The following is a 16,305-nucleotide window of genomic DNA, read 5'->3' on the forward strand; positions in this document are numbered from 1 at the left end:
AAAATTTAGAAAAAAATCTACCAAATAGGAAAGTCTTTTTTTTTTTTTTAATTGTTAGAATTTGCCAGTCTTTTTATTATTATTCCTACCAGAACAATCAATTGTAGCAGCCAGTTGGGTTTCCCAAAGACTTCCCTTCAATGAATATTCCATGCTAAGCAAAAACAAATGAAAATAAATATATATATTGCCACTGTATGTCATGCACTACCACTATCAGTTATCAAGCCCTTTAAATGTAAGTACACTAGATTCCCATCTTTGAGAGAATGTTTCCCAGAACTGCCTCTGGTACAAAATTCTTTTTCAGTCAGGGCTGAGTAAGAAAAACAGAAACCACTCTAGAAGGGATTAAGTACCTACAAAACCTAATTAGCGAACTAGGGTCTCATTAAACCACTGGAAGTCTTATATATGCAAAGGGACTAGATCCCTAGATTAACTCATAGGGTAAAATTGAATTACAAAGTACAGTCTTGTAATTCTGAGTATGCAGTAATTAAAACAAGCATGTTGATTTTATAGCTTTGCAATCATATCAACTCTGATTATGATATACCAGGGTGTAAAGTGTGCTCTTTGCTTATTTGTCTCCTTAACTAATTCTGAAGACATGGAGTTCCTCGAAGTGCTCACTGAGGGACTAGAGCGAGTCCTTCTTGTCCGAGGTGGTGGCAGTGAAGTGATCACCATTTATTCATAATCTACTCCTGAATGACTCTGCTTGGCTTCATCTCACTTAAAAGGCTTCCGTCCTCCATGGAAGTGCCAGCTCTTTACTACCATTCCTACCAACTAGAGGCCTGTGTTCTGTACACCTCACCTGAACGAACTCTTGATGAGCTGAACATCAAGAACTTGTGCAAAAAAGTAAAAATAGTTCTGGTCTTTGCTCCCATATGATCTGCTGTAACCTTACAAAAGAATCAAATATTCCCTCAACATTAGAAAAATGGTCAAGTCCTAAAGCCATGTTTGTACCATTTGAAGGCAAGTTAAAATTAACAAGTTAAACCAATAAAATGAATTGGCAGAAAGGGTACTAGAAATTCAACTGAAGACAAAAAGCAAGTAATAATCCAATGTCAAAGATAAGTCTTGGAAGTCATGGTTCCTTGATAACACCATGAGAGTAACAGAGAAATACTAAGGGATTCATGGTCAAGTACATGGAGACCTAACATCCTGGTGAAGATAACCTGTAGCAAGCCGAGATGAGAACCTTTTTGTGCTAATTGTCTTGAGTATATCCACTGTTTCCAGGACTCTGATTTTATATTAGGGTACTGATGTACAAAACGGAAACATGGCTACAGCTTCTACTACTTCCTCCAAAACAAGATTTTCCCCCAAATACCAGGTTTAAGTACACGTACTGGGTTGTTGTGTGTTTCGGCTGTTGGTTTCTCAAAGCCCACTCTGTGACTGATTGTAATACAGGCAGTGTTACTGTGGAAATTGTTCTTAAACAGTGGAGTAAAAATTATCTTTCAAATGGCTAAACTAAGGAAATTCTAAAGGTAGCTGTTAAGATTTTCTGAAATATAATCTGGTTACCTATGTGTGACATGGCAAAACATACAAGCTGTTATCTAAGAAATATAGATGATGATGCACACTGACCAATAGGTTCACCTTTGCTTCTCCCTTTTATGCCCTCTGGGTTAGTAGGCACAGGTCAAAAATCATACGAACACTAAGAAGACTGGCTAAAATTCTTCCCCAAACGGTGTCTATCTTTTAAAGGGGAAATCCAGCAATGGAATTAGAAGTTCCTGAGCCACACTCCTTCCATAGTGCCAAAGTTACAGATATGCTGCTACTCTGCTTACCTGCTTCACTAAAGTGGCATACAGTTGGCAATGGCCTATTTCAAGAAACTTTTTTCACTAAGAATCCTGTGGACTCATTTCTAAAGCCATAGTGAAGACTTGAGGCACTCACCTTAATGCCCAGATTTGCACATTTCCCTTTCAATTTTATTCTTTATTCTGAGTGCAGAAACTTGGTATAAACCAAGATTGTCCAAGCCAAGTCTTCTCCTATTCCAGTTTTGTTTTAGAAGCTTTATAAGTGTGTTACAGAAATATGTATGCAAGCTTAGCTTTTTATTTGCTAATTTACTGATCATAAAACACCTAGCTTTCAAGCATAGGGAAATTACCCCATGTGACTAAGTGGTAATTTCAAATATATGAGGTCATTTCTTCTACAGGATAAGTTATTTAGAGAAATTATTTGCCTATATTTATGGCTGCTTTTGAATTTCACTTTATTGATCAATAGTGCCACTTTTTGATTACCCAATAGGATATGAAGCTTTTGATTACCCAACAGGATATGGAACCAGCTGACCTAGGTGCTAGCAGACTGTTCATTTGACCCTTACAGACAGAGAAAACTCATCAATATGGCTTAAGAAATTGAGTCATTTCCATTTGTTCCTTTTGCTTTTCTTTCAACCTCCAGGCCCAGTCAAGATAGCAAAGCAGACAGAATCCTGTCTTTTATTCTGCTCCTTCCTGCAGAGGGCGGAAGCATTGTTTACAACTTCCATTGCAACACTCCATTGCTTTGTTGAGGACAGGTTCCCCAGGACCCAAAATCTTAAAGATCCATGCTCTAAAGGTCAGCCTGCCCAGGAATTCCTCTACATTTACACAGACCCTCTGGCCTAAGCAGCACATATAAATACACACACACATTTCATATAGAAAAAAGTATGGGCAGAAGTTGGTTCATTTCAAGTTTTTTGTGGTTGAAGCTCTATAAGAATCTTTTAAAGGGATAAGGGAATTAGTGGCTACTAATACAGCCACTACTTCAGCCCCTAAAACACAAAATCACTGTTACGTGGGAAAATGGTTATTAGGCCAGATTTAAACTAATCTCTGTCTATAGAGCATTTCATGTCTTTGTGTTGCTTATGTTGTTTGTCTGCAAAGTGTCTTGTCTCTTTTAATCACTGCAAATGAAGCAATACCAAAAAGATGCACCTTAGGGGAAGGGGTTTTGTGTTTCAAGAAGAGAAAAAAAAACTTCCTCCTGCCTTTGAATAAGATCCAGTTTTTAAGTCTTAGCTATGACTTTACCAGGGCAGGTTATGATAACATACATTTCCCAATTGCTGGCCCTCTGCCTTCTATAGCTATCTTAAAAGCTGAAGTTTGAACTGTAGCATCTGCTTGACAGGTAGGTACCAGGTTCCTCTTGGCAGGGGAAAGATGACCACTTTGTATTTTCCACTGCCTCAGATTCCTGTGACCCCAACGATTCCTCCAATCCTCATTCCCCCTTAACATGTTAAAAATCCATTATTGTGGATATTAAAGTAGCAATTACACTGTAAGCATATTTATCCGCTCCTTTTGTCTGGTTTATTTTTCATTTCATCATGTATAATCAGAATTCAGCATTAGTTTCTCACATCTTCTACAAGTGTCTCCAATAGAATTTTTATGTCCCAGCTTGTGTTAAATAGGAGTGAAATATTAAGGAAAATAGATTTAAAAGAAACATGTACAATTTTTTTTAAAGCACTGTTCTTGACCACTTAATTTATTGAAAGGAGATGCTGCTGTGGTTTTTGATTTAGCAGCAACCATTCTTTTGTTTACATAGTTATGGTTTTATTCGTTGTTTTGCTCTATACTAGAAACAAATAAAGTTTTCTACATTATTTTCAGTCAAGGGTTGTGGTAGCTTCTTTGTGTTTGTAGTAATAGTACATTCTTTCTACAGTGTCTCCTCACCATGGAGGAAAGAGTGCTTTTGGTTCTTTTCAGCATGAGTGATCATGTTAGGGGTTCATACGCTGAGGAGGAGCCACAGGGTGTAAATAAGGTTGTATATGCGATCCAAATCCATAGGTACCAGGTGCTTCATTCTCAGGTTCACAAAAGCAATCCTCCACCACTGAACTCCATCCTCTAAAACAAGAAAGTAAAATAGGTGAGTGGGAATGAGCAATGAAATAACTTACTGAATCAAGTAATTAATACAATACTTTAATCACAAGTTATTTTATCCTTAAAAAATAACTTCCAGTACTGACTGGTGTGGCTCAGTGGGCTGGGTGTTGTCCTGCAAACTGAAAGGTCACCAGTTCGATTCCCTATCAGGATAATATGCCTGGGTTGCAGGCCAGGTCCCCCACTGAGGGTGTGTGAGAGGCAACCAATCGATGGCTTTCTCTCACATCGATGTTTCTCTCTCTCCCTTCCTTCCCCTCTCTCTAAGAATAAATAAAATCTTAAAAAAAAAAATAACTTCTAAACTCCTAATGGATCTTATTTCTTAAGAAATGAGCTCTGGCCTGGCCGGTGTGACTCTGTTGGTTGGGTGTCATCCCACAAAGCAAAAGGTCACTGGTTTGATTCCCAGACAGGGCACATGCCTGGGTTGCAGGTTGGTCCCCAGTTGGGGCACATGTGAGAGGCAATGGATCAATGTTTCTCTCCCTCTCTTTCTCCCTCCCTTTCCCTTTCTCTAAAAATAAAATCTTTAAAAAAAAAAAAAAAAAAAGCTCTAATACCAACTCTAATCCACCATCAAATGGATCACCTATTTATTGTCCATTACAACTGGCCCCAAAGTTAACTTTTCTTTTGCCTTACCTCAGGGGGTTCAATGAAGGCTAACCAATCCGATGCATGTGTAGGCAACAGTCCCATGGACTGGCACTTATAAACAGCCAATGCCAAACCCATGAGGTTCCCAATGAGATACACCAAACCCTGAAGGAACTTCTGGCTTGAACTCTCTAGCATCTTGAAAGCTGTTGGGGTAACAAAGTGTCAAAACCAAAATAACTTTTTAAAAAATTATAACTCAGGCCACATATTAAAATAATATATATCGTACACACAGGCACACAGCAAAATAGCAACTAGGACAACTAAAAGAACAAGACAACACAATACGCACTGTTTTCCCTCCATGTCACCACCACTACATCACCACCCTGCACACCCTCCTCCTGCTACTAGCCAAGAGCCATGCCAAAGATTTCCAGTATCAGTGTTGCCTAAGAATTTGCTTCTAGTTCTTCAAACTTTGGGAAGGGTTATTATTTCAAAAATACTTACTGGCTGAAATGGCCATAAGTGCTTGAATGGGTCGCCATGCCATCATACACACCATCATAGTAGGAAAGATGGAGATAGTATTGCCTGCCATGTACATGATGAAGAGGTTCATGGGAATCTGTTTGAGGGGACCCAAGGCAATGTCCCAGCAGCGCTAAAACACAGACACAATTTTAACCTCTGATCACTACCCTCAGTCCCACATTTATTGTACCACTGATGTTATAGTTAAATGAACACATTCTCAATTTATGCTTCTGACTGAGCTGACACCTCAGTTCTAACACCTCTGGCCTCAGTGTCACCACAAGAAGTCTGCTCTTCTACTAAAGATAAGTCATCCTTGTGGAGAAGGGAACCCTTTTGCACTGTTAGTGGGAATGCAGATTGGTGCAGCCACTATGGAAAGCAGTATGGAGGTACCTCAAAAAATTAAAAATGGAACTGCCTTTTGACCCAGCAATTCCACTTCTGGGAATTTTTCTGAATAAACCCTGGAGCACTAATTTGAAAGAATATAAGCACCCCTATGTTCACTGCAGCATGATTTGGAAGCAGCCCAAGTGCCCATCAGTAGATGAGTGGATTACAACTATGAGACATTTACTCAATGGAATACTACTTGAAGAAAATTTTACCCTTTGCAACAGTATGGACGGACGTGGAGAACATTATGCTAAGCAAAATAAGCCAGTCAGAGAAAGACAAATACCATATTATCTCACTCATATATGGAATCTAATGAATGAACTTAATTTAAAAAGCAACACAGAGAGAGCAGGCTGACAGCTGGGGACGGGGATAGAGGGATCAGGCAAAAAAGAAAAAGGACTCATGGTCATAAACAACAGTGTGGTGATGGCTAGGGGACAGGGGTGGGTGGAGGTGGAAGAGGTTTTAAGGGGAATAGGTGGTAATGGTAAAATACAAGAAATAAAGATAAGGCATCCTGACTATGTGTTATGTTTTTCCCTATAGGTTCTTCACATGGCATTTCCCTCCACAATTCTAGCTGAAGAAAGGCTTTCCCTGCTTATACTTCTGCATCTATCATTGTCCTATGTACAACTGAATAAATAGATAAATCTACACAGCGAGAGATTAGCATACCTCAATCACTAACTAATAGAACAGACAAATAAGAAATAGAAGATTTAAAGACATTATTAACACACTTCACCCAACTCACATATCTAGAACATTGCACCCAACAGCTGCAGAATTTACATCCTTCTCAAACACACACGGGGAAAACTGACCACTTGCTGAGCCATGAAGGAAGTGTCAATAACTCTTGAAGAACTCAAATTATATAAAGCATGTTCTTTGATTGCCATTCAATTAAGCTAGAAATAAGCAACAAAAAATTAACCAGAAAATCCCTTCTGACTTGGAATTAACAAGTGTACTCTAAATAATTCACAAATCAAATTATAATGGGAAATATATGTATTTTTAACTGATCGAAATACATATAAACACTTGTGGGATACATCTAGAATTTTAAGAAATTTATAACCTTAAATACATATTAGAAGACTAAAAATAAAATAAGCATCTATTTCAATAAGTTAGAAAAAGAACAAATAAAACCCAAGGAAATGAGAAGGAAATAAAAATGAGAGCTGTAATTAGTAAAGTCATTAAATCAAAAAAGCTGAAGGGTTTTTTTGTTTTAAGATTAATAACATCAATACTGGTGAACCCAATGAAGGAAAAAGAATGGAAGATAAATATTCAACATCAGGAATGAAAAAAGGGACATCTCTATGGGTTTTGTAGATATTAAAGTGATTCCCTAAAATTATGAATTTATGAATTTATGAAATTATGAATTTTAGGGAATGGTTCAATTACTAGGAAAAATACGACTTACCTAAATGGCATAAGAAATTGGAAATATAAATAGTCCTCTAAATGTTTAAAAAACTGAATCTGTAATTAAGTCCAGTTTTATTGGCAAATTCTAAACATTTAAGGAAAAAAATAGAGCCAATCTTACACAAACTCAGAGAATAAAAATAAACACCGTACAACTTAACAACTCATTATAAGGGGCCTCGTAAAACCTGACAAGGACATTATAAGAAAAATTTATAGAGCACTGTCAGACATGAACCTAAAAGCAAAAATCCTAAACAAAATATTACCAAAGGAAATCCAGCTATAAAAAAATAATAATACACCACTATCCACTTGGATTTACTCACATTAAAAGAATAAATAGCCATACTTGTAAATAGTTCTCTAATGTGTTATTCATGTAGAAGATCATTTGTCTGGAACTTTAAATATATTGTCCATACAACAGAACTGTCCTAAAGGAAGTATTTTGATAATCTACCTTTAAAAATCGGGCCATTTTAATAATACTTTTATCATGTATTATGTTGCAATTTGTTACCAAGATAAAAAATGATACTTATCAAGAAAAAAAATAACATTTCACGTGAAAATCACTTGAATTTCATGAACAAAGATCATTTAGTATTGAACAATAATAGTAAGGCTGAGGGAAAAGAAAGTGCAAGCACTGTTCTAGGCACTTGGGAGACAAAATCATGCTCTCATGGAGCTTACAAGAATGAAAAAATAGGTAGTAAAATAAGGAAACTATCATATGTATGAATGCATGGAGAAACAAAGTGGGAAAACAGGATAGGGCGTGCCATGAGGGTAGGCTTCATTTGAAGGTAACATTTGAGGTGAGAGAGCAAATCATAAAGGTAGCTGAGGGAAGAGTACTCCAGGAAGAGGGAAGAACAAATACAAAAAGCCTGAGATGGGAGTTTGCCGGGCATATTTAAGGACTAGCAAGGAGGCCAATCTGACCAGACTGCAGTGAACAAAGGGGAAGGTGGTAGGAGATGAAGTCAAAGATGTTACAAGGGGCCTGACCAATGTATAATTATGTAGAACATTATAAAGACTTTGGTTTTTACACTAAGTGAAATGAGCTACAGAAGGGTTTTGAGTAGAAATGATCTGGCTCATGTTTTAAAAGGATCCTACTGGCAACCTGTACAGTGTGGCTCAGCTGGTTGGAGCATCATCCCATAAACTGAGGGGTCGAGGGTTCGATTCCTGGTCGGGGCACATGCCTAGGTAACGTTCGGTACTTGTCAGGGTGTGTACAAGAGGCAGCTGATCGGTGTTTCTCTCTCACATCAATGTGTTTCTCCCACTCTCTCTCACTCCCTTCCCCTCTCTCTAAAATCAATAAGCATGTCCTTGGGTGAGAATTTAAAAAAAAAAAAAAAAGGATAATGCTGCTGTGCTGGGAATTGACTACAGGGGGTAAGGTGGAAGTATTTTGAGACCAGTTAGAAGTCTAATGCAGAGAGCCACAAGGAATCCTGTGGAGATAAAGCAAATATTCTCTTTTCAAGACTGTGGTGGTTTCATGGTGCTACACTACTACTAAAGCTCATCAGATTGTACTGTTTAAAAATCAACGGAGGGCAATTTGCCTCCCTAAAGACATTTGGTAATGTTAGAGACATCTTTATTTCAAATAGGGAAGGGCACTGGTGGCATCTAATAGAGGCCGAGGATGCTGCTAAACATCATACAATGCACAGTATAGCCCCCACAATGAAGAATTATTCAACCCCAAATGTCAATAGTGCTGAGGTTGAGAAACCATAATTTAAATGAATGCAGTTTATTGTACATGAACTATAACTCAAGAGAATTGATTTTTTAGTCTATTGTATACATTTGGGTGAAGGATGGTAGTGGCTTAAACCAGGATGATAGATGAAGGTAATAAGTAGTAAGATTTTGAATCTATTTTTAATGTAAAGCCAACAGAATATCCTGACAGATTGGTTGTGTCGTGTAAGGAAATTAGAGTAGAAAAGGATGACTTCAACTGGAAGGCATTGCCATCAATAGATAATTTTTAACCTACTTTCTTATGCCTTATGTTCCAAACGTCCTTTTTCCAATTATTAAGCACTTTTGCAGCTGATTTGTAAACTACTGTAACACTAATCTCAAGCAGTTGAGCTACCAAATATTCAGGATAAAGGGCATCTACAGTAAGATATTCATATGCTGTCTGGGACAGAAAGGTGGGTGTGTAGGTCAGGACTAGCCCAGAGACTACGGTGACATCTATACCTCTGTACCTTCTCCACCAGGATCCGGTCTGTCTCTTGCACGCTAGTATCAGGCACTTGCTTATCCAAGTAACCGACTGGGTACAGCGAGTCTCCCTGGCCACCGCCCCGTTCACTTCGGCCCCTAAAGAACCAACCAAGAAACCAGGGTTGCAGACTCCCACACTTCATATCCCACATTCCCTGTTCTACTCACAGGAGTAAAGACCTTCAATTGCACCTCTACCCTGATTAAAGCAAGCCCTCCTGTGGGTTGGTGAGGCCCCTGCTACTGGGAAGACAGTAACAAACATCCTTAGGCCACAAAAACCTCCACGGCAGAGAAGCCGCTAGCTCCCCAGAAGTCGTCTTTCTGCCACCCATCCTACCAAGTTCCAAGCCTCCGGGGGAAAGGCTCCTCACCTGCTGCCTCCTCCAGGCGCGCTCAGCTCAATGGCCCACTTGAAGCGTCGGCCTCGGTTGGCCACCAGGCTCCCCTGAGCCGTCATGGCAAAGGATGCCTACCAAAACAGCTAAGATCCTTAATCTAAGGCGTAGCGGAGCCTCAGGTCCACCAGCGTCCGCAACAAGTAGACCGCAGTCCGCAAATACACTTCCGGCGCGTGAGGGTATACGCCACTTCCGGAAATTGGAGGTCGGTTCAGCGGAGAGGGCGTGGTGACCGTTGAGAAAAGCTGACGGAACTAAAATCTTCCTAAAGCGGCTCCGGCGCGTTCCCTCCTTTCTACAGAGACCGGTCTTGTGTCCCTGACCTCTGAGGTGCACTCTACCGGGCAGAGGGGCGGTCCGTGCTTACTTTGCTTTAGGAGTTGATGCCAAGAAAAGCTGGAGTTCTACGCTCTCCGGTGAACTACAAGATTCAAATCTCGCTTTAAATCCTGGTTTCACCACGGATTGTGTGACCCTGAGTTATTTAGTAGCTTCCGAGTATTGAATGTCCACTGTGTTCCAGGAGCTTTGTGTTTATTATTTTTCACAGTAATGCTGCAAGATAGATAGTTATATCCCAGATCTGCACAAAAGCTAGGGGGCAGTGTGGACATGGAAAGATTCGTGGGCTCGAGATTCGGGTGGCCGGCCTCCTTTTGATTCCCGGATTCAGTACTTGTTTTACCTTGTGCAAGTTAAATTGTGTATGTTTCAAACCTCTTCAAACGTAAAATGTGGATAATCTACCTACTTTAAAGGTTTGTTGTTAGGTTACGTGGTGTGCTCGCCACATATGCATGATGTATTTTTTAATGTCAAATAATCTACGATATTATTCGTATTGATTGGGTATTTTTTTAAAATTTTTATTGTTATTCAATTACAGTTGTCTGCATTTTCTTCCCATCCCTCCACCCCACCCCAGCCAAACCCACCTCCCTCCCCCACTTCCACCCTCCCCCTTGATTTTGTCCATGTGTCCTTTATAGTAGCTCCTGTAGTATTGATTGGGTTTTGTATTTCGTTGTACACCTATCTCATAATTGAACCTATTGGATATTTAAGTTGTTTTTCTGTTTTGCTTTTTCTTATTTCCTTAAGTTAAAATACTAGAACTGCAATTGCTGGATCCGAGTGTGCACATTTTAAGGGAATTTTCATTTAAAATGCCTGCTAGGAAAATTGCACCAATTTACATTACGCCAGGTATAAAATTATAAAAACAACTTAATTGCCAGTTTGAAAATGGTACCATATTATTTTAAAATTTGTATTACTTTGATCTCCACATTATTCAATACAGCTGGGGTGGAGGGCCAGGGGAAGGAGTGCTGTGACAGAGGCTCAGGTTAAGGTTGAAAAGAGCTTTTTTGGCCAACTAAAGAGTTTGGACTCTCAAAGATGGTGGTGATATGCAGACACTGAAGATTACCACCCCCACTTTGTTTTCTGATTTTAGAAATACCGTGTTGGCCAAAAAGTCTGTTTAGTCTTTTCCATAAAATAAAAGATACATTTTTCATTTTCACCAATAACCATTGATTGGTGTATTTTGAATATGTCAGCTGTCTCCTGCTATTGGCTTCTTGTGGGTAGAGGCCAGGGGAGCTGCTAAATGTCTTCCAATGCATAAGACAGCCCCACAGCAAGGAATAATTTGGCCAAAATGTCAATAGTACCAAGAAACTTCTCAAACCACTTTTGACACGTTCGTTCAGTCACAGCGCCTTCTCCATACACTTAACAGATCCTTTTTTTTTGTTGTTTCAGTTGCATTTTTACCTTTCTTGAAATAATAAAGTATAATATGCCAAAAATGTTGCATAAGTTCTTCCATCTTCAATGTTAAAATGGCTACACAAAAATTCACCAATTTTGATGTTTAAGTGCACGCTGATATGACAGCTGTGACAATACAGCCTAACAAAATTGTTTTGAATGAAGTTTAAGACAGCTAGCACAACTAGAGCCATCATACAGTAAAAACTAGAGGAAATTTTGACCAACCCAATATTACGTGTTCATAGAGGACTGCATGAACAAGGCAAGTATGAAAAAGATATTTCATCTTCCAGTCGATTCTTTAATGTATGAATGCCTATCTGATGGTAAGAAGACCCAGTTTGTAGATTGCTTTTCTTCTTTTTACTTTCCTGCCTTGATTGTGTAGTCTTGAATGAACCTTTGAGATTCATCTAAAGTTTCACATAGGCCTTGGCCCTTAGGCTTTCCTCTGTCCCACTATTTTTTGCAGAATAGCACCCACAACATTGCATTGTTTATTGATATCCTCTGATCATTTATCTCTACCAACCCTGACACCCTACCCTAAATTCCTTGAGGGTAGAAACTATATGTTAATTGTCTTTGATTCCACGGGCTATTGCCTTGTACACATAAAATACTGATAAATGTTTAGTGAGTGTGAGTAAATTAATTGAAAGTATACTATAAGTACATTACGTAAAATAAAACATAAAAATTAGAAAGGAGGGAATATATAAAAATGTTATATATTCTGGTAATGATTTTCATGCAACTTTGATTTTCAAGCTATTTGTCTGATTTTCGTGCAGTTTTGTCTGATTTTAAAACATTGTTAGTCATTTGAATCATGTTCCTTTCCTTTTTTTAAATTGATTTTTAGAAATGGAGAGGAAAGAAGAGAGAGAGAGATAGAAACATCGATTTGTCCCACTTATTTATGCATTCATTGATTGATTCTTGTATGTGCCCTGACCGGCCATCAAACCCACAACCTTGGCATATGGGGATGACACTCTAACCAACTGATAATGTGGCCAGGGCTGTATTCCTTCCCTTTTAAAGTACTTCCCTACCTCTTAAAAAAAATGTAACCATACCTGAATTAAAGTTGCTTTGGCCTCAATAGAGTATTCCAGTCTTTTATTCCTTTATCCTGGGAGTCCTCATAGTGTTATTTGCTAAAACGTATTCCAGAGAACATGAAGGGGACAGAACTGAGGAAGGGTTCCAAGGTCAAATACTGCACATTGCATCCTGCACATACAGCCCAGATATTCTCAGTGCTATTAGTATAATATTAAAATCACAAGAAATGGTTCGGTAGAATCATTAAATTATCTTCTTTAATTTTGCTTCCCAAATACTTAAATAAGAATCCTCTTTTCTTACCACATCTGTTAATGTCCAATGGAATCAAGGTTCCATGGAACACTTGCTGTATGCTACAATTCAGGAGAAAGATGAATGAACTCTATAATACTGCTTTAAAAAAAATTATAATATCATTAGAAATAATCTTTATGGAAATGGAGTTTTAACTTGGAATTAAACTTTTGAGGATTCCAGTTTTTGTACAAATTTTGTTTTGCAAGAAAAATGAAGGGAAACCTAGATTCTAATCCTGACTCCAAATGAACTACCTTAGTCACTTTGAGTTTGGAACTCTCTTGGCCTTAATTTCATCTATAAAATGAGGGACTTATACTAACTAGATGACTTCTAAGGCTACCTTCTAGTTCTAAAATGTATATCTTTACAAATTTTGCATATTATTTCATATACATTCATAGAAAAAAGACTCATCCCTGGCTGGTGTAGCTCATTGGATTGAGCACGGGCTGTGAACCAAAGAGTCGCCAGTTTGGTTCCCAGTCAGGGCACATGCCTGGGTTGCAGGCCAGGCCTCCAGTGTGGGGCGTGCAAGAGGCAACCACACATTGATGTTTCTCTCCCTCTCTTTCTCCTTCCCTTCCACTGTTTCTAAAAATAAAAATAAATAAGATCTTTAAAAAAATAATAAAATGTTAAAAAAATACAAATGCAGAAATAAAAAAAAAGACTCAAATACATAAAGGAGTAATAAGATTTCAGATCACTTTTTTTGTTTTTTAAAGATTTTACTTATTTTTAGAGAGAGGGAAAGGGAGGGAGGGAAACATTGATCAGTTGCCTCCTGTACAGGCCCCAACTGGGGATCAAACTTACTACACAAGCATGTGCACCAGCTGGGAATTGAACCCATAGCAGTTCGGTCCATGGGATGACACTCCAACCAACTGAGCCACACCAGCCGGGGCAGGTACCAATTTTAGATTTAGAAAAAGTATTAATTTTTAAATTTTTTTTTATTGATTGATTGAGAGAGAGACATCAATTTGCTGTTCCACTTAGTTGGGCATTCATTGGTTGATCTTGTATGTTCCCTGACTGAGGATTGAACCCACAACTTGGTATATGGGGATGCTGCTCTAATCAACTAAGCTACCTGGCCAGGGCTAAATGTTTTTTTAAATTTTACCATGTGTGGTGATGGATGTTAACTAAATTTCATGTGGTAAATATATGTACAGGGTGGGGCAAAAGTAGGTTTACAGTTATAAATACACAAAACACAGCTCATTGTTGTATTATTATTTCTTAATGTATTTTCCGTATGAACAACTGTAAACTACTTTTGCCCCACCCTGTATATAGCAGTTATATATCAAATCATTAAGTTGTACACCTAAAACTAATTCAATATTATATGCCAATTATATCTTGATTAAAATTTAAAAAGAAAGAAAAATATAATTTTTTCCCATTGGTTAATAACTTAAGTTTCAGGTGTACAACGTTATAATTCAGTATCTATATACACTATAGTGTGCTTGCCACCCAAAATCAGGTTTCCATCTGTCACCATACCATGGCCCCCTTTATGCATTTCACCCTTTCTTCACCCTAGTTATAACATGACATGATTCTAAACCTAGAAGTTTAGTGGTTCTCTGTCCTGGATTCACAAGAGACACCTTGGGAGCTCTTAAAAAGTACTGATGCCGGGGCCACACTTCCAGTGATTCTAATTATTTGCATAAGGTGGAACATGAGCATCAGGATTTTTTTTATAGTTCTCCAGGTGATGCAACTGTGCAGCAAGAACTGAGAACCACTGACCAGAGCATTTTGTTACTTTAAAAATAACAAGGTTTGAATTTCACAAAGTAATTTAAGCAAACAATTGGCTTTTGAGAGCCTCCCATATGCCTCCCACTGTATTAAACTTGAATTAGAAAATAATGCAAATACTGAAGTTGTTAAATATAAATTGAAAACATTATAACATTGAAAATAAATGTTAAACTTGGCTTACTTTGTGCCTTTGAACAAATATTTTAATTAAAGAAATTGTGAGAAGGCACATCAGGATTCTGTAGGTCATAACAATTGTCTTATTTGACTTTTATAATTTCTGCCACCTATACAGTTTTTGTAATTGTTTTTGTATCTGACACCTCCCCCCAGACACACACACCTCTTTTTACAAGTCTAAGAAGCTGACTAGTTCTAATACTTCATGCCATTCTCTTCATAATAGTTGCATTTGGATTGAAATTTGAACAAGGAAATTTTCTTTTCAAACAACCCGATTTGCAAGACTAGATTCCTCTAAAGGAAAAAAAAGAGAGAGCTCTTTTATACATATGTTTTAAGTTTTGAGTCTATGCCATTTAACAATGTCTATAATAATTCCATTCAACTATCCTCACTGGGTAGAGTTCTCTAAAAGCTTTTAAGCCTTTTGACAGACAGCTTCAGTAAAATAGGCCTCCAGTGAAAATCTCAGTTATTTGTGTAATAACTGAGATTTAACTATCATCATTCCTTTTGAAAAAGGACCATCTTACACTATTTTATTCATGATGCAATTTATTCCATGTCAGTAATGGGAGCCTAACAAGGGGAAATTTTTCATCCATTTTGTCTGTTTGCATTTTCAAACCTCTTGAGTGAAAAAAAAATTTTTTCTTTGTAAGATCATACCTTGCTAGTTACCATTGGATTTCTGAATCATTTGTAGGTGGATTATAATTTTTTCCTTTTCAATTTCTGGTTCATGGCTCTGCAGTGTCACGTCACCCTATCAGCAGTGATATGAACCAGTAAGGTGCTGGGAGAAGATGTTGGTTAGTAATAATACCATTCTTCCTTAGCAATTAACTTTATTTTGTTTTGGGAGAACTGTTGTGCAATTCATATTTTAACAAGTTCCCATTCGAGCACTTCCCTCCAGCACGTGCTTAGGAAGCTGGGAGCATTGTCATTCCCACAGATCCCATTAAAGAACAAGGATGAACCATAGCATGAGTCACAATGATATATTACTGATGGGCTAACATGTTTCTTCAAGCTTGGTTACTCTGAATTCATTCTGGTAATTATCTCAGCTATCTTGGAAGAGGTCTAAGCTGTCCCTGCATCAAGTATCTGAATGACCAATCCAGGTCCTTTGTGGCATTTTTTCCTATGTGCTAATTTTTAAAAGCCTCAGTTGGTTCAGGTATAAAGCATTGCTTTATAGCCTGGTTATTTTTGTTTGTTTGTTTGGAGAATTTTTGTGGACTTGTCCTCCCAAAATTTTTATGTTGAGGCCCTAACCCCCAGTGTATTAGTATTTGGAGATGCGGCCTTTGGGAGGTGCTTAGGGCTCCATGAGGCCATGAAGATGGGGCTCTCAGAATAGGATTTGTGTTCTTATATGAAGAGACACAAAAAAGTATGTTACTGTCTAACCATTATTCTGTATACCTGTAACTGATACATAATATTGAATATAAACTGTAGTTGAAAAATGAAATGTAAAGGTCACTATAAAAGAAAGAGACACAAGAGCTTGCTCTCTCACTAAGCCAGTT

At 38.0% G+C, this 16,305-nt stretch overlaps 2 protein-coding genes across 11 annotated transcripts in view; one reads left to right on the top strand and one right to left on the bottom strand.

Annotated features, from left to right (window-relative positions):
- Positions 1-4,365, top strand: part of SLC12A6 (solute carrier family 12 member 6) — a 110,323-nt gene extending 105,958 nt beyond the window's left edge. For 7 of the 8 annotated variants that reach the window (XM_053929021.2, XM_045202048.3, XM_045202047.3 and 4 more), the window contains one exon: positions 612-3,681. In XM_053929021.2, the coding sequence (XP_053784996.1) occupies positions 612-703 (92 nt within the window). In that variant the 3' untranslated portion in view covers positions 704-3,681. Of the gene's footprint in view, positions 1-611; positions 3,682-4,047 lie in introns of those variants that run through there. The other variant, XM_053929022.2, reaches the window with a different exon arrangement.
- EMC4 (ER membrane protein complex subunit 4) lies at positions 3,537-9,821 on the bottom strand. 3 transcript variants are annotated; one of them, XM_024567347.4, is made up of 5 exons: positions 9,614-9,819; positions 9,221-9,335; positions 5,088-5,241; positions 4,617-4,777; positions 3,537-3,929 (listed from the first exon to the last, which is right to left on the bottom strand). In XM_024567347.4, exons 1-5 carry the CDS (start codon positions 9,697-9,699, stop codon positions 3,894-3,896), a joined length of 552 nt encoding a protein of 183 aa, XP_024423115.1. In that variant the 5' UTR covers positions 9,700-9,819; the 3' UTR covers positions 3,537-3,893. The 3 variants fall into 3 exon arrangements, with proteins under 3 accessions (XP_024423115.1, XP_024423117.1, XP_024423118.1); XM_024567349.4 differs by having other exon boundaries at positions 9,213-9,335; positions 9,614-9,800; XM_024567350.4 differs by lacking the exon at positions 4,617-4,777 and having other exon boundaries at positions 9,614-9,821.
- Positions 9,822-16,305: the final 6,484 nt, after the last annotated feature.

This window comes from Desmodus rotundus, chromosome 7 (genome assembly GCF_022682495.2).
Source record: "Desmodus rotundus isolate HL8 chromosome 7, HLdesRot8A.1, whole genome shotgun sequence".
NCBI lineage: Eukaryota > Metazoa > Chordata > Mammalia > Chiroptera > Phyllostomidae > Desmodus > Desmodus rotundus.